This window comes from Apis mellifera, linkage group LG3, assembly GCF_003254395.2.
Source record: "Apis mellifera strain DH4 linkage group LG3, Amel_HAv3.1, whole genome shotgun sequence".
Taxonomy (NCBI): Eukaryota; Metazoa; Arthropoda; class Insecta; order Hymenoptera; family Apidae; genus Apis; species Apis mellifera.
In genome coordinates this window covers 4991325-5010830 of record NC_037640.1, presented here as the reverse complement: position 1 = coordinate 5010830, position 19506 = coordinate 4991325, and the positions used below count along the sequence as shown (strand labels likewise).

General features: G+C 34.7%; 1 protein-coding gene across 1 annotated transcript in view; it reads left to right on the top strand.

Moving 5' to 3' along the window:
* Positions 1 to 1855: 1855 nt before the first annotated feature.
* The window catches only part of LOC100577242 (sterile alpha and TIR motif-containing protein 1), a 38735-nt gene continuing 21084 nt past the window's right edge, over positions 1856 to 19506 (top strand). Inside the window, 3 exon segments of the mRNA XM_026439806.1 lie at positions 1856 to 2156; positions 3508 to 3844; positions 16372 to 16503. Coding sequence (XP_026295591.1) covers positions 3746 to 3844; positions 16372 to 16503 — 231 coding nt within the window. The 5' untranslated portion in view covers positions 1856 to 2156; positions 3508 to 3745.

Genomic DNA, 19506 nt, shown 5'->3' with positions numbered 1-19506 from the left:
CAAAAATATCTCAATTGGCGTCCAACGTAATCGGTAATCGACCGAAACCTTTATTCGAGCCGTGGAGAGGAAAGAAATGAGAGAAGCGGGGAGTAAAGGATCGTGTGGCGACTCGGCAAATAAGTTTGACCCTCGAGTTTCGCGGTAAGGATGTCAATTAGATTCCGCGATGCCACGAACGCTGCGCGCTCCCGTGCATCCCTTGCGCACCGCGCACAATTCACTCGATCATAGTACTCGCCACGACGATTACGTCACCGCCTAATGAATTGGCCGGCGTCCCTCCCAATCGCGCCATTTAACTGAATGGGACCGATTAGTCGTCGCCCATTCAAGCCCCGATCGATTCTCCGACTAAGTAAATCAACGATTCCGATCCTTTTTTTAAATTAAATGTAGATAATTTTTCGATAATTTTTCCGTGTAGGTGGATCAGGAGAATTTAAAGAAATCGAGAAATTGTTTTTGGAGGATGATAGTATTATTGTTTGAAGATGTCCATTCAAGAAGCAGTGAGTTCTTTGTCGAAAATATTTGTAAATAATTTTTTTTAAAGCTCTTTTATGTAATCTGGATAAAAATGAAGGAAGGAAATTGATACGATTTTTTGGGGAGAGAGGAAAATAGAGTATTTTTATAGTATTTTTTAAGTAATGAGGAGATTATCAATTAATAGGAATTTCATGTATATATGTTTTTGGGACAATATATGTCTTTGGAAATTTTAAATAATTGGATATATTTCGATTCTAGTTAATAACATTTAATTATTATTAATAACTAAAAAATTTCGTAACTCTCTCGTACATTTTCCCTTTTTTTCGAAAGAGAAATGCTGATAATATGATAATTTCGACGGTGAGAAAACTGTTAATCTTCTTTCAAACGCGAAGGATAATCGATCTGGTGAAGGTGATTCTATCTCGCGAGAGAAGGGTGGAATTTCGAAGCGGATATGGATTCAATGGAACGATCGATGAGGATTCCATATAAGGTCGGTATCGGTCCTTATCGAGACGGTTTATGAGTTCGTGGAAGAGTTAATCAAGTCGCGTTCTGATGCTTCAATGAGAACACTGCTTAATTATTCATCAGTTGCGACATCGTGGGTGGAAAGGACGTGTTAAGGTTGCATAGGAAAGACTCGCTTATTGCTAAAGAATCGATTATTTCGCGAGATCGTCCTCAGATTTTATTATTTCAATCCCGATCCATAAGATAATTTAGCTTGAATTAAATCTCTCCGATAATTCTTCCAAAATTATCCTAAACTTCATATGATACCTGTGAACCTGGCCAACCTAATTTAAACAATATTTATCAAAGATAAATTTTAAAAAATACTCCCAAAAATTAAACGTAATCCCGATAATAAATGATCCAAAAAAATTCCTCCCTCCTTACAAGAAGAAGAAGAAGAAATAAATCACCAAACACTTCCTCCTTTTATCACTTCCACCTTCCAAACCTCAAACATTCAGGGGCGAGGCTTCTTTTCGAGAAAATTCCCCTCCACAACACTCTCATCCACACTCCTTTGGACTACATCCCTTCCGAACAACCGTCTCGTCCGTTTCAGGTAACTCCCCTCCACGATCGATGAATCATCGATTCCTCGGAAACTGCTATCTCCTCCCCCCTCCCCTGCGAGCGCTCCACCGAACGTGATCGCAACGGCTGTTTGCCGTCGTTGGGACCAGCTGATTCCTCTCTCTCTCCCTCTCTCTCTCGCACACCTCGTCTCTGTTGGTGGGTGATAACGCCGAGCGCGCCGCCGATGATAACGGGGTATTTGTAGGAACGAGGGCACGAGCGAGGCGGTAGTGCCGCGCCACCGCTCGTCATCATCGAACCGTCGACAAGTAATAATAATACGCGCGATAGCGTAAAGGTGATTTGTTCGCGCGCGGTGAACGGCGAGAGCGATCGGCGTGGTATCGGTTCGATCACCTTAACGCCGGTATATACGGTGTATACGGAGCGTGGCGGTCGACAGTGCGCGGTGAACCGAGGCCGAGCGATCATTGTTGAATAATTCGGGCGTATTGACTTTTTATTTTTCTATTAAAGTGAGTTCGATTTAGATTGTTTTTCTCGCGTGCAGGTTTTTTTCTTCTCTCGGTTTGGTGGAAATTTTTCAATGGAGCATTGGAAAGGTGCGAGGGTTTTTTTCTTTTTTTTATTAATTGGATTTCGGCGGGATCGGGATCTTTCGCTGTTCGCGTTTACGTGTTTAAAATGGCGGCTCGCGTTGTCGGAATGTAAAGTTTTCTTGTTCCTTTGATTACGAACGTAACAAGGCATATAATTTCTAATATCCTCGTTTCCCAAATCTCCACTTTTCTGATTCCTATCTTCAGGTTCGAGATGGAAGGCTTGTGAATTCGGTGGCACGATGGACCAGCGTCGAGCGTTGATCGAGCAAGCGTTTTCGTTGCGTAACGCGGCTTGCGTGCGCCGCTTCCGCATGGCAGGCTGCATAGAAATGCAGCGGAGAAGAGACGCGTCTCGACGCCGGCTACGAGACAAAAGCCACGTGCATTCCTAACCTCGCACGCGAGACGATGGCGTGCTCGATACGTGACTTCCCCGGCCGGAAGCGGACGTTACGATTCTCGCCGCGAGCAGCCTTCGATGCATATACAAAAACCGACCGCCAAAATTGGCCGTCGGGTGACGAAAATAATCCTTGCCGTTCCTTATCGCCATCTCTTTTACGACGAATATTATCGAGGCTGATAAAGCATCGCTGATAAACCGTTTTTTCTTTTTTTTTTAAGTATCTTTCTCAAGTTTCTTGCGTTGCACTTATTTTATTTTTAATTTTTTTTCTTTTTTGTTTGCTTGGAACTCGAAGAAGAGATTTTTGAAATCGAAATCTTTTACTTCGTGACGAAAATTATTGTATTTGCGAGCCAATGAAAAGAAGAATTTTATCTTTAAATTTGAAATTCAATATCTAGATGGTTGAAATTGAAAAAGAATATCGTTTTATAGTAGTCTTTTTCGATCAAACGCTTCATTTTGATAAAATAAAAATTTCTATCGTAATTTCGTTCCTTTGAATATTTATCTCCAAATCTTTAATGAACATTCGAGATGTTCGATCGAATCCATTCTCTTAAATTTTCTTAAACTTCCATCCAATTGTAATACTTGTAAAATATTTAAAACGTGGTAAAATTCAAATAAAATTTCCGACACGAAGTGCATGCATGCTCGTTCATGAGCATTTTACTTTTAGAAGAAAACATCTTTTATTTGAACAGCTGTTCCCCAGAGAGAATTATTGTGAGAATCTATAGATATCGGAATCGATCGACCTGTTTACCTTGATCCTGGCCAAACAAAATCGTTATCTTCTGATGCAATTTTCAACAAGTTTCTCCAATTCTCCAATTTCTAGAAATTTAATTAAAAACAGCGAAAGAATCGATCTTACGAAAATCAAAGAAATTTCTAAATTTATCAAAGTTCAAATTTTAATAAATCCTTCGTCCTCCGCAGTTTCGTCACAATTAATCATCGACCAAACAATCGAATGTGGCCACGCCGCGTGTCACAGCATATTTCTATATAAAAATCTGTGAAAAAAGCCTCGTTGAAAAAAAAAGATTATTTGGTTAGAAACGAGATCAATTAAATTGGGACGAGTAGAAACTTCGAGCTGGTAGAATTGGGTCTAACGATCAATTTCGTCGAAACGATTTGCTCTGCTAGCTGCTGGGTCAAAATAGATTTATGAATGAGCGTCGACAGAGGACTGAACATGCTGCACAAGCATGGGAGCAGTAGGCCTCACAGCAGCCTGCTCTACAAGGGCAGGGGCGCCTTTCTCAAATCGGTGAGTACATTGATTCTTATCTCCTTTCTACTTTTTCTTCTTCTCCTTTTCTAATCCATCTTTGAATATTCCAACATTTTATCAAACATTGAACACGTTCCTTTCAAAATTCTTCTCTTAAACTTATTCGTATATTCAATTCAATTCAATTCAATTCGTTCGAAGATTTTCTTTTCTTCCAAACATTCATATATCATTTTTCTCCAGTTTTAAGATTAAAAAGAAATATTTTATATTGCAATTGAAGCACAGTTCAAATTATCACGATTTCAATCGTTGGGATATCGTTCGACAATTAGTTCCTTTTCGAAAGGAAAATTGAAATGGAAATATATCTTCCTCTGCAACCTATATGCAACTTTATGCAACATTATGATGGGACGTCAGTGTTGATTCAAGTGGGTATTATACGAGTCGGGGGAAAGTTAGAGATACCAAGGAAGCAATTAAACGAGACGTCGTCGTCTCGTTATCGAGATCACAAGTGACAAGTTCCCTCGTTCGCGTAATTACGCATATTTTCGCGATGACTGTTTCACGCATACGAATGACATCATATTCTATTTGAGTAGGTGGGTTGGGAGGGAATTCAAAATTTTACAAATTAATCTCGGCTGAAGAAGACGAAGTGACTCACCGATTCTTCGTTTGCTTCTGTCACTTCGCCTCTCTGCTTTTTATTTATATATACGTGTGTGTATTTTTTTTTTTTTTTTTTTTTAGGCTTTAATTGAAGCCGTTCATCGACAGAGTCAATAATTATTACGTTCCCTGGAATTATTGTGAATTATTATGAAATTTAAAAGTTGAAAAGCTAGGTTCAAAAGTCTCAGAATCTGTTAGTTTTGTCTGTGAGTGAGATCAATTAGTAATTTAAAAATATTGAAACAATCGTTTGGAAAATTATTTATGAAGATTGTTATTAGAATACTCGTAAATGATAATTTTAAATTTGTCCAGATATTTCTGAAGAAATTAAAATTTCTTCGATTTTTAATAAGATATAAAGTTGTGTATTCGTTTATTCTTATCGTGTTGCTTATTTAAATATGAAATATCTATTTATTTATTTTTATTTTATGGCATTTATTTCAATGAAACCTATTTATTTTTATCATACCACTTTGATTTTAATCAAAGTACCAATATGAGTAACGTGTAAAATTAGATTCATGTTATAACACAGATAAAACTCTATATCTTTAATTCAAGTTTAAATATATTTTTAAAAATTATAAACAATATAATAGCAATTGGAGAATATTCTAATTGGGATAATTTAATTAAAGAAATGAGAAGGTTTTCTCATTTCTAACATTAAATCATCTTGGAACAGGTGTCGCAATATCTGTTGCAATTTATTGCCATACAAATTTTATTCCAAGCACTAATACTTAAGAAAGATTTAAAGCTAACAAACCTTCAACCATGTGTCAAGTTATCTAAATTCAATATTTCCTGTTTCGAAGCAAACAATCTATACCAATAAACAAGAGAATTTTCATTATATCAATCTGTTTCCTCCATTTCTACTTGCTTCAACACATTATTCAAACTGCAATAAGCTTGGTAACCAAATTTTTCATTTCTCATTCCTTATTCCTTATAGAAATCGAAACAAATTCATTGCACACGGAATGAAAATTTAATTTGCAAGAGATATTCGAGTTTTCTTAACCTCAAAACTTCCGAAATGTTTCCTTTCTTAATATTGTATCTCTGTATCCAATCGTATTGCTTCATACAGTCACGTGACTACGCGAAAAAAACATGGACGCCACGTGGAGGGAAATTTCGATCGTTTCATAACCTTTTCTCCATGATGATCGAAATTTACGTAAACTTTAAATGCAATTCCGAATGAAAATACGAGAAACGTACAAAAAAGAAAAGAAATAACAAAAATTATTAAAGAACAACGTCTCATCCTCAAGTATAAGTTATCACGATAAGAAAGTTGGACTTTTACCATCGTGAACCGATGAGAACCTCTGAGAAAGAGCAAGATGCATTATGTCTAATCAAAACGTCACAGCGTCTCGTATGCGTCATCGTTTAGGTCAGAAACGAGATTCGCGGTTGTAACATCTATCGGTCAATCAAAGTACCGCGTCACGATCCGTTACAACAGCGTGACATCATTGCGCTAAAACTATACGCGATGTCACACGCGTACGTACACACGTATACTTATGCACTTATGTGTATGTATATATATATCTGTATTCATTCTAGACATAATCGTCCTCCCCTCGCTGTCTGGGAATTACTGTTAACACGCGTTTGTTCTTCGAATCTAAGCGTTGCATTAATATACAAGGTGTAAAAAGAAAACAATTTTTTTTTTTTTTTTTTTTTTAATAATATTTTTATCAACTCAATGTGTTCAATTTCCCTTTTCTCACTGATTGAAAATTTAAATTTAATTTTTCTTTTACTATTTTATATTTTAAACTGTAATTAATTCGTTAAAAATTGGGAGATCAAACTCGATCGTTTCTTTCAAATTTACTCGAAGATATTATAATTATTTAAAAACGGTTTTCTTTAAAAAGGATTTTGATTCTCGCTTCTTTCTTAGTTGATTTTTATTTTTGAATTTGTAGGACACCCTATATGCACACGCGTATGTACATATGTGTAGTAGATGTAGTTACCGTTGGAAGAAACGACGAAGAGAGGTCAGGTTTTCTAAGTTCGTGAGATGACTAATCGTTGTTTACTGTTGTGATGACTTCTGATTCGTGCTCGTATCCGATTGTGATCGGAATAGCAAAGCGACGATCGCGAGGACAAGTGGATGATGGCTCGATTTCTCGAGCGAAGGTGAATGAAATGGGGGCTGATGAGATGCAACGATCGATCTCGCGATGAGATTATTATGTCGTAACGATGACGAATCTGTTAATCGCGTGGAATTCGTAAATAATAATCTATAACGAAAACTAATTGAGATCGTGTGAGATCATCAAAGTTTCGATCAAAAAAATTCACCGTCTATCGTTCGAAATAATGATTGGAAGGAAAAAGAATACGTTTTAACTTGTTGCTTCGAGATTGCTTCGAATGGTTCGAAGGAGTTTTCATCTGAAACTCACGATTCGCTTGCGCGCAAATGCAAGAATATCCACTTTCACTTTTCACAAAGGTTCCATTCATTCGCTTCTAACTAAATCTTCGTGAAAGTGAAAAAAAATGAATGCACAGGTTGTAAAGGGAATGACATAGCGTGCAATAATAATATTGACGTTTATTAACATAACGAGTAAACATGAAAATACTCCATGTCGTATTACTCAATGAAAATAATAGGATACGAGGAATCGTTGTGAATCATTGTTTCAACACGTTATAAACTTGACCGAGTGAGGAATGACTGGGATCCGTGCGATTTTTTCTTCTTTTTTTCTTTTTTTTTTTTTTTTTACGAAATAATATTACACAAGACACGACAATTTTTAATTATATAATAATCCCGTGTATAAAGTATCTTTAGAGATTAATTATAAACTAGAAAACACGTATTTACAGACTCGTAAAATTTACATTGTCACGCGTGTAATTACGTAACAATTTTTATAGAATTCAAAAATTGATAATTTACTTTGGAATAAAAAAAAAAAGAAACGATTAAAAGACCTTTAAAAATATTTATATTTCCATTCTACGAACCATGAAAAAAAAAAAAAGAACTCTAAAGACTGTTTACATTGAAAGATGTAAAAAAAATTCTCTCGAATACTTTTTACATATCGTGCTTCACACTCATAGTAGCGACGAATGTCACCATCAATCATCGGAAATAAAATAAAACTTTCGATAATCTTGCCCAATAACTTTTATTACGAATCCTAATGATAATATTAGGATTGGCAAATCTTTCCAAAACGTAACCCGTACGTTGGATAACATCGAAGATTCGAAGATTCCCTTCTAAAAAAAAAAAAGAACGAAACACGTTTCGTCACTTGGTTCGTTCGAGTGTCGTTCCATCTCGAGGAACAACGGTCGAAGGACGGAGATTTCCTCTTGGAAGCAGTAGGGTTCGACGCCGCTTCTTCGTGGCGCATTCCACGCCACTATTCCACGACACGGTGACGCAAATCGTGTTCGAGCTGTTGCAAACGGGTTAACAGACCGCTTCTCGGTAGCGATTCGTCTCGTGCCGGTTCTTTGGCTACCGTGTCGCCGTTTCTTGGAACTCGTTGCCCCGGCTCGCGTGCCCTCCTCCTCGAATTCTCCTCGATTGTCCGCCTGAAACGAGACTCGAATCGAATCGTTGCGTAATCGATCGAGCGACGATTAAAAAACGGGGCCGATTGTAATTGGATTGGATCGGTAATTTTTTTTATTTCGATTTTCTTTTTCTACGCACGTTTCTTCCAATCTTTTTTATTTATTTATTTATTTATTTATTTATTTATTTAGTCGATAAAAGAGGAGGAAGAAGCTCTCGACGTGGATTTGTATACCGGAATATTTACCACTTGAAATGTTTATCGAGATACACAAAGAAGTGTGCACAACTTGTTCTTCCTTAATCTTTAATTTGTCGAACAAACAGATATTGATTGTTCAGCACACGATTGTGTCATCGTGATTCATTTTTGCTGTAATCGATACTTTATCGTCGATCATTTATCAAATTCCTCGATGAATCATCTCCCGATTTCCTGTTTCCTTCGATTCTTATTCTCGAATAATTAATTATTCAAACGTGAGTAATTTTTCTCTCGAGAAAAAAATAATTTACCACGATATTTATTTAACGAAGAGATTCATTCGATCCAATCTCACTGTTGTTCCAAAAATAATAAAAAGATTGAATTAAATCAAATCGACTCGAAAAGACACCAGAAAATCAATTTCTCTATTTTAAGATATTACCAAAATTAAATTTCAAAGTCGATCGAGACAACAACAACGGGAGAATTTATCTTGCGAATAGAATTCACCAAAATTCACGAAGATCGATGGAACACGATAGATAGATCACAGGCGACCTTCGAAGCCAGCGTTCGCGTGACTAATTAATTTGGACAGCCTTCGAGTCACGGTGAAGTGGTTGCCAAATCGATCCCCTAATGAGATTTAATCATCGCGTTCCTTGTTGATGAACCTCTCTTACATAAGATGGCAGAATGCACTGGCCGGGTGCCACAAGCTCGATATAAGTGCACCGCCACCGCCGATAATCGCGCCGATTTTTTGCGTAATCGGCGATGTCTTAATCGAGACGATTGACTTTTTGCCCAATTTAGTTGGTGGAACTCGAAAAATACTACGCTCTTTCTATCCAAACTCTGTACGGATATATATCTTGGTTTAAGAATATTTTTTTTACAAGATTTCGATCAATTGCGTTAGAAATATTTTTTTTAATCAAACTCGATTTTATTTTTGATATTCGATTATCCAATTTTAAGGTGGTTAAAAATTACGTTGGGAGTTTTAAAATTGAAAAGTAAATTTTATTTCGTAAATCAACAGTTGAACGATGTCGAAACGTTCTCTCTCGAGTGTTTACCCGAGTAAATTATATAAGATCAACCCGAAAATAAGGTGCGAAACAAGATCGATCCATCTTTCAAAATAATTCCTCGCTTCGATTAATTTCCCATCCTGCAATTCGTCACTTTTATCTCGTCTTGATCTTTTTTCTTCTCCCTCTCTTCGTTCTAGATTCATTGTTCCAAGTTGAGAGAAGAGACCCTTTCGAAGTTGCGTGCCGCACTGTGAAAGTTTTAATAAACCGGTCTCTTAAAAAGATCGGGATCCCCAGAATCGAAAATCGATTCCTTAAGTAAAAAAAAAACGTATTCGATTCTTCTATTAATTCGAAAGAATTTCGATCGAATTTCCACGCCTCAGCATAAAACGATTGCAATGAAATAACGATTGAAATTGTAAATTTTAAATGCCACTTGATTTTCCAATATATTTCTTATTTAACAACGATACTTTGGATACAATGTTATCCACGGCAATTCGTCACATTAATCGCAGTTTAAATTGATAAGGGGATTACAAACATTCTCTCTTTATATTTTAACGAAGAGTTGAACGAAGAGATTTTATATTCGTTTCTTTATCTTTTTTTTTTCTTCTTCTTTCACATAGTTATTACACATATCACACGATATTACTTAACATCTAAATAAAAGATTTCAACAATGAAAAGTTGTTTTTTCGTTTAAGTATTTCAATTATATCATAATTACACGCTTACACGCGGCCTCGTCTCAATAATATATCGTCGCAGATAACGATTATCAGTTATCGGATTAAGAAGATTAGCGGTAACGAGTATTAACCAGTTATTCTTGGTACGAACGTAATTCGTGGTACTGTGTTATCGATTTGGTGAATTGATAATTTCTTGTGTTTGAAATTGTGAATATTTTTTTTTTCTTTCTTTCTTTTGTTAGATCTCCTAATTATTACAAATTTCCTTGCTTGAAGATTTATTCCAATTTATAAGAAGAAATTCTCTTAAATCTTCTCTTTGTTTTCCAAAAACAAAAGAAAGAAAAATACTACGAAGTATTGCAATTTTTCTCAGTTTTTCCATATCTTAATCCAAAATGAATGTTACTCTTTTGTTTCTTTCTTGCTCGAAATTTCAGCATTTAAAAAATTGTTTATCTGCCTGTTCCAAAACTTAGAAAATCTCGGTTCACAAAAAAAGAAAAAAAAAAATTCTCGTTATCATGGAAACGGGAACACATCCTGGTTTCCCCCAGATCTTATCTTCCTTGTCCCAATGTCACGACGAGGCATCAAGGAATTCCTCCTCTCGGCTAGAGAGGGGCTCCTTTATGCGCGTAGAACCGGAGGAACGTGTTTCCTTTGCAACTCACAGAGGACTTCTTTGTTTGAACGAGCAACAGCGTGTTCGAGTCGCATCGAGCACGAACACCTTCTTCCACTCTTCCCGATCGATCGATCGAACGAACGGAATCGTCGGGATTGGATTGGAAAATTCGCGTCGCTTTTGCGTCACAGATTCGATTAGATAAAATTAATAAACGGTACAAAGTTCAAGAAAACCAAGGAGTTACAAAGGAGAGCGAATTTTTTAGACGTTTTATCCGTGTTGATTTACAGAGAACATTGAAGATATGGTTTTGTGAACGAAATAAAAAGTATCAAGTTGAAATATCTTTTTTTTTTTTGTTTGGATAAATTTATTTTGTAAATCAATGATATGATCGCATTTTGATTCATTTCTCTGTTAATTATTTTTATTTTATAAAGAATTTATAAATCTTCGTAAAATGAAGATCGAATAGGAATCTTAATAAGATTTCTATGCGTTCTTTCTTAAGGATTTCTGGATTTTTTCGTTACTTTTTTCCAAGATTATGAATATCTCGATTACAATGAATATATTACGTTAAATTTTTATTATACGTTTTTTTTTTTAAAAATAAAGAGTATACAGAGATATATATATATATATATACGTACATTCTCTTTAAAAGATAATAAATGTCTTTTTCAAACTAATAGAATCTTTTAGTTAAAAAAATATTAAAAATCTTTTCACACGGAATACCATTGAGGAGAACAAAGAGAGAACCAACATTAAAGATGCAAACTACAAATCTCGGACAAAGGAACAAAGAATTTCACGTGAATCTTAAATGTTCATCTAAAATACAATATAACAATCATCTCTTAAACTTCAAAAATAATTCATTTTTTTTCCAACCTTTGTTCTGTATTACAAACTTCGTGCATAAAATATAAAATATATATATATATAAATATATTCGTGCAAAAAAAAAATGGATCGAAATGAGAGAAAGCCTAAATTTTCTTTCCTTCTTTTTTATCCTCTGGATAATTTCCCGCGTAAAACACGTACAACGATAAATAAAAACGAAGAGAATCGCAGTGGGAGGAAGTCTCGACTCTCTCTCTCTCTGTCTCTCTCTCTCTCTGTCTCTCTCTCTCTCTCTCTCTCTCTCTCGAGCCTTTGTATCGTTCGAAATCCGGCTTTAACGCGCGGCGTCTTCGTCAAGGATTATGAACACAGTACACCCGGCTCGTACACACGTACACACACACGATACGACTCGATACAACGACAGTGTCACGAGGAGACGTCTCCGAATCGCCTCTTTGTGTCTGGCGAGAGGCAACACGCCTACAGCTGTCTGCCAATGCGATAGATAGAATCTCTTGCCCGCTCGAACATACACGGAAGCGGGTTAAGAAAAAAATCGTCCCCTCTGCAATAACAACCAGACGAAAATCCAAATTCGAAACGAATTATCTTTTATTGTAATCGCTAAAAGCTTTCTAATTAACGCTTTCCTTCTTCAATGCGTTCGATTGAAGAAAAAGTCTTTGATTAGTCACCTCGTAAATGGAGATTATAATGTATACGAAAGGAGAGGGGAAGAGGGAAGGTGAGCATACAAATTACTTACCTATAATCATTTTGCTAATCACATTCATTGTAGATAATTCGCTTGTCAATGGTGTACAAAGTTTTTTAAATGATGATACATATATATTTCTGGACAATTATTTTAAAATACTCGTTAAAGAAAGAAAGAAAAGGAAAATGGAAGTGGTTATCCTATCCTGTTATTCGAAAAATTATAATCAAAATTATTATTATTATATCGATCTCGGTCTCATCTTTATCTTGGTGCACGTAATGAAGAAATTGAGTCGATGGAACAATACGAGCTGTAAGAATCGTGCCGTGAAAACCTAATCGCGAGGGAAAAATCAACGATCGTGATCATGGTGGTTAAGAACATTTATGGCGCCGTTTATTAACCCATAAATCAAATGGCGCCAATAAGTGGCGTTTCTTTTGGTAATGAACACTTAAGGGGAAAGAAAACGTTGGATATTATTTGGTCGCTGACCTATCAAGACGGCCCTGCCGCACCTTATTTAATCTGTTGCTCTTTTTTTCCAACTCCTTATCGAGTGTACTCTTGCTCCTTCCATCTTTTTATTTCTTCTTCATCTCTTGTCTCTTCTCTTCGACCTCTTTCCTTCTTTTTCCTTTCTTTCTTTCTTTCTTTTTTTTCTTTCTTCAATCCTTTACCTTTCCTGTTCGCTTGGATTTCCAGTCCAGGTGCACGTGTGTCGAGGACACCCGGTATACTCCTCGCCAAAATTCCACCGACACTCGATGTCTTGGTTGGCGGAGTTTTCTTGCGTTCACCTCGTTAGACCGCATTCCAGTCTTTGTGTCCCTCTTTTCCATCGCCCAGCTGCTTGCTTCTTCTTCTTTTTTTTTTCTTCTTCTTCTTCTTTTCCCTCCCTCCCTCCCTCTCTCCTCTTTTCTTCTGCCTGTTTCTTCATCGTCGTTTCTTATAGCGCGGATCGAAGATGACTTACGGGACCGGATCTCGGTTGGTAAGCTTAATAACGATAATATCGATCGAGGGATCATTGTGCGGCGTTTGACACGATTTGGGGGCCTCGTCTTCTTTTACGAAGAGGTTTGAAAACTCGAAAAGTAGCTTTACGATTCGACTTTTTACGATGTGATTACGAAAGTGTAGAAAATTTTATTCATTTTTAATGTTACGAGAGAAAACTTTTTTACTTTAATTTTAACCATTGCATGGAGAAAGTGTCAAGTTGAAATGTTTTATCAATAGTTTATTCAATAGTGTGTATCGTTAATCGTGCAAGTTATGAGCCTCGTTCTTTCTCTGTATTCAGCATTTAACGATCTGGAAAATTTGGGAAGGAAACAAACTATCTCTATCAGGATCTATCGGATTTCTTTTGCTGGAAAGGCGAGATCTCTTGAGAGATGTATGCTGCAACATTTGCCCCGAACAATGATTCGTACGCTTTCCAGCTTCTTCATTCAAAGGCACGCTCAGTATCACGATAGTCGAAAAATCCTGACCTGAATTCTCAAACGTGCTTCACTCTCAAGCTCGGAACAGAAGCAGATAAAAAGGAATTAACATTCCTTCTAAACATAAATCAGTCAAGAGCTGTCACGAATCGCCTTTAGGCACGTTTGTTTTATAGACAGGCTGAAAATAGATGATGGTGAATGTACGAGTTATATTTTACAAAAAAAAAAAAGAAAAAGAAATTATTAAATAATCGAATTATAAACTCGAATCCGAACTTTAATTTTTATTTAAGTCCAATTGCTAGAAAGATCGCTTTTAACTTTATTTACAAAACACCCTATATGTGCATATGATAGTTCATAGTTCGTTATTCTTATTTATCGAGAGGCCTAATATATCTTTTAGCATAAATGTTTATAAATCAAGTTTTTATTTTCTGCAGTTCGAATTCCAATTAACATAGAGATTCGTAGAAGCCGGCTCATAAAATTAATCGATTTTTAGATGCCATTAATGGATTTGCTCACCCCTGAAACGAGGGCGAATGCAAAACTGGGACATCGATAACTTGATTCTCGGAACAACGCGATACTTTTTGTCTTTCGTCGTTGTAGCATGACGAAAAACAAAAAGTGTCCTTTTTTTTCGGCATTGTGTATCGTCTTTTATCTTTAATAAAAAAAAAATAAAATGAACACATCCATAAACTTAATTATTAATTAGATTTTTTTAACAATATTCATTAAATCGTGATAGCGAAGATATTCTCAGACATCTTTTTCTTTAAAGATCAAACTGTAGATCTATCAAAAATCGATACTATTTCTATCGTTTTACTTAATTTTCATGATTAAACGTATCTTCGTTAATCGACAATCTTTTTCTAGAATCTCTATATATGATCTGATTTTCGTTCGTGATTCAAAGTTTTTCTCACGTGCGCGCTTGCTATGCGGAATTTTATAAGTTCGCGGGGTCGCCGAGGCGGCGCTGTGATCGCAGTTCTCGCGCCATTAGCGCGAGACGGTTGCTCAGTTCGAGTCCGACCATCGCACGATGCTTATCATACGGTTACGTCTGTGTCCTTTGTGTCAACCGGCAAATATTATTCGCATTAAACTAATCGTCGAACGTTGAGTGTTATTATTGGCTATCGAGAACGATTATTAAGTAACATCTTACGTTATAAAAGTGACGGATCGAATGAAAAAATCATCGTTGCGTAATTCGTGATTGAAACGAAAGGGGATTCATAAACGTGATCGAAAGCGATGATTAACGATGATACGTGAAATCATACGAATATTCCACGCGATACGAATGTTCGTTAAGATTTGGGAATCTCCGGGAGATGCTGCGAGTGTACGTACGAGATCGAGATTTTCGAAATAACAGAGACATCATGGTGCGAAACAGGGGATAATAAAAAGGAGTAGGTTGGAAGAGGAAGTGTGCGTGTCCTCTGTGAACTGTCAAATGGTTAGTATTTCGACCGTTCGCGCGCCACTGTACCTTTTTAAATTCTATATTCTTATTAAATTTGTTCAAACGTCTCGTTTAAACGTCTCTTTGTATGAATATCCTTTGTCGATATAACATACACGCATGCTTTTAGTTTAAATTGTGCGCATTAAACGCAAGTATAACTATGTTTACATTGCCATAACAATTTTTTTAAACGAACATTCAATATAGACGTGTGTATTGACATATGAACGCGAGCGGGTACGTGAACGTGTTTCCTTCGGTTCCGTTGACCACAAGGTTTCATTTACGTAACAGACGTGTTGCGAGGCCCGCATATCTTGCGATTCTTTTCTCAGAACCGGCCAAGTATTCTTGTGAACCATACGTGAAATTAAAAGCTTCGCGAAAGCTTTTTTGATATGGATTGTTTTTCTTTTTTCACAACTAACACGATTTAAAATCCACTTTAAAATAACAAGCGCGTAAGTTTTTCGTTAAATCGTTAATAGTTCATTCTGAGAAAAGAATGTATTCACATCTTGTTTTTATTGTAATTTGTTGATTTTTATTTTTCAGAATACGTATACAAAAGACAAAATTGTATTTTCATAATACTTTTTGCTCGTTGTTTCATTTTTCTTTTATAAGTTATATTTACTTTCGAAATATAAATTAATTAGTTATGAAATAAAAAAGATCAACCATATTTCACGAATTTTTAAAGAGATTAGCTGATGAAATTGGTTGAATATAATTATTAACAAACGTATAGGTGAAACCAATTTGCATATTTACTTGATTTCCAATTTCAATGAGTTTTGCAATTCTATCATTTGCATATGGTTTATTATTATTATAAATAGCGAATGATATTATCCATATAAATTAGTGCAGCATATTTTGTTATCAATTTAAAAATATTTAAGCAAATTTTAACTTTATGTGTTATTATATTCATTGAATAAAAATAATAATAGTTAATAAGAAAAGAAAAAGCAGTCATCGAACATTTTGTAGAATAAAAATTGATAGATTAATAAGTTTATGTAATTTGAAAAGATTCATATTTTTTTTATTATTATTACAAGATTTTCAATTAATTAAAAATTTTGAATTACAATATTTATTCGTTTTAAATTTAAATATATTAAAAATTATATAAACTTGAAAATTAATAATTGCAACTCTAATTTGATTGATTTCTTATTACAGATGTCGGAGTTCCCAGTGGAGGGAGGAGAAAACGGTGACATGCACACTGTCATGGAGAATTTTCAAAAGAAGAACATGGTGACCGGAAGGAGCCATGTTACTCATCATCCACAGGTCACTTCGTCATCACAGGTAAATTTATAATTATATATATATATAATCAAAAAATAATTTCAAACCGAGAAGTAGATACAAAATTATTAATTCATTTATTCGAAATGAAATTATTACTGATTATAAATTTCAATTTTCCCGCGTAATACTTTTCACTACACAAATCAAATTAATAATCATCCACGCCTTCTCCTGCCAAAAATTGGCAGAATTCTGTTCCAAGAATGAGTTTCGACTCAATTTCACCGCAACTCTGTCTTTCAATGGAATTCGTTCCAAAAGTAATTCGAAGACTAGGGATGACTTAATAATCATTGTACCTGTCATCGAACTTTCTATTTAAAGATTCTGACGAAAAAGTCGACACTTGAGCGTCGCGACGCTTCTCGCCCACAATTTTCAAAATACGGAAATTCGAAAATACAAACGATTTACTTCCCGATTCCCGCGATGATCTGAGCGTGTTTCCAAAATTAAGATTGGATGAAAATTCATAAAAATTTGAGAAATTAAATTTATTTTTTATAATAGAAATTTCGTAAAATAAAATTATGTAAATAAAAAAAAGAAAAATCTTTTAAATTGTTTTATTTGCATCAATGAAATAACTATCGTCTTTTAAAACAATGAGAAATTATTTTCGATAAATCATGATTGTACAATATTATAGATTTATTTAAAATTAAAATTGATTCGATCATTGATTTTTTATTCAGATAAAATTCAGTAATAATTTCTCGAAAGACCTCGTTAATTTTAAATGGGGCTTAAAGTACACGTCAGTCTTTCGCACGCGTATTTTCAAATTTTGTGATTTTGGTAAATATCCAATCTGAGAATTTGCATTCGTCTAGAAAAAGTAAAGTGTTAAAAATAGCTTTACATCCCACGAGTTTCAAAGTTTCGTTACGATATCGATGGGTATCCCAGTTTTCGCGAAATAAAATTACATCAATTCCGGAACCGGAGATCCAGTTTTTAAGACGCGTTATATTTTTAGAAATTCTGAAAATGGATGGATAGATCGTTAAAAATACTTTTTTTTTCTTCCGTTGTTCGTATTTCCATACGAAAAAGCGAAGAAAATGCGGAGAAAAGTAATTAAATAATTCTCAAAATACGTATTTCCCAGAATAACTGACCAGTCTCAATGCTGCGACAGTTATACAAGCATTACCGCATTATTTGCACTCTCGTTGCATTTATGCGCTCATTCTCGAGTACAATTGCCTGAGAATAGAATTAATATATAAGGATTGCAATAAACAAAATCTTGGCATTCGTTGATACACGTGGAAAACGTTGAACCCTCGTTGAATTTTGATCGCATACTTCGTGAAACGTGACTATTCTCGACAATGTATTCTTGGCAAATATTTCAAAAGAATAGATGAAGGAAAAACCTGATTGAAAACGAGGGAAAAATCCTATATTTATATAGCCTATATTTAGCGAATATTATTTCAAAGAAAGGAAAATTAGTACAGAAGTAAGTACATTTGATAGGATATTCTTGCAGATTGTGCAAAATGGAAAAAAAAAAGAAAAAAGAAAAAAAAAATGTTAGCTACGAGAGAGAATTATGATTGAAATTGATGGCTCAATTTTAACAAACGATTATGCAATGGTACAAGGACCACGTGTTTCAGAGCCGCTTACTGATACTCTTATCAATACCACATTATTTTAATTATGCCTCGATTCATCTTTCATGGATTTTTATATCGCTCGACTTTCGATGTTCGACAATTTTTTAATTTATCAATATTCTTCGGATATAATATTACACTGGAAATATGATTTTTCTTTATCAAAAATTTAAAAATCTTCTTGCAATTTGATGCTCTACGTACATGAAAACGATGATTTTGAATAATAAAATAGTTGATATAATGTAATACGATTGATATTAGTTAATATTAGTATTTGTATTTGTATTTTGATGACTAAGTATTATGAAATAACTATTTGGGGATTTTTGATGTTCATTGTATCAGATGCTCGAGATTAAGAATGATGGTTTGAGTCAGTGAAACGATGAAACGTGTTAAAATTGGGCCTATGACTGGAAATTAATGATCTACTTTCAAGAATTCATTGAGACATGAAACCAAATCTTGAAATAGAAAATTTATTTTTAAATTTGAAACTTAATATTCGGATATTTAAATTTAACCTCACAAATTAGACAGCAAAATTTCAATTCAAAAATTCAAATACTTGTAATTTATTGTATTTGTAATTTCCAAAAATATTTCACCAAATTAATTAATTACTTTCAGCAAACTGTGTTTTTCTTTATTTCGTTTCTCTAAAACTCTATCTAATTTCAATTAAAAAAAATTAGCAATGAAATCAATAGAAAATCAATAAAATTACTAATAAAATATTAAGAAATACGAATTTGAAATTCGAAGAGATCCTCAAACATTTTATTTACGTTTAAGTGCACACTTCTTTCGATATTCAAAATAGAAAAAAAAATCAATTTTTCTCGTCTATCTTCGCTCAAAACTCCATCTCAAGTGTTCGAATTCGAATAATCAGCATACTTATACGTAATAATCGCCCACGTGAATTTCATCCTAACCCAAGCCAAGCATATATTGAACTTCCAGGTCCGGGAGTCTCGAGGCCATATTTTCCAAGGTTTCTTCCACTTTACAATATCTTCAGAATGTTTTTCTCGGTTTTAAGCGTGTTTTGGCATGGTTGGTCGTCACATTTTTGGACATTAACCAGACCAGTACTGTTCGTATTCTTTGGAACATGGGATTAAATCGGGCGACGATTTTCATGGATATATTTTCTTCGAAATTGTTTTATTTCTTATTTTTCCCTCAACAGTTCCTTTGATAATTCAGAAATGGTTTATTTTTAAGTGGACGTTGATCGAAATTACGTTTAATTAAATTTCTTTGCTTAGATTGGAATTCATAATTAGATTGTGAAAATTTGCTTGGAGTAATTCAAGTGGATATTATTATAGAATTTTGTTGTGTATTAGTATTTGCAAAGTAA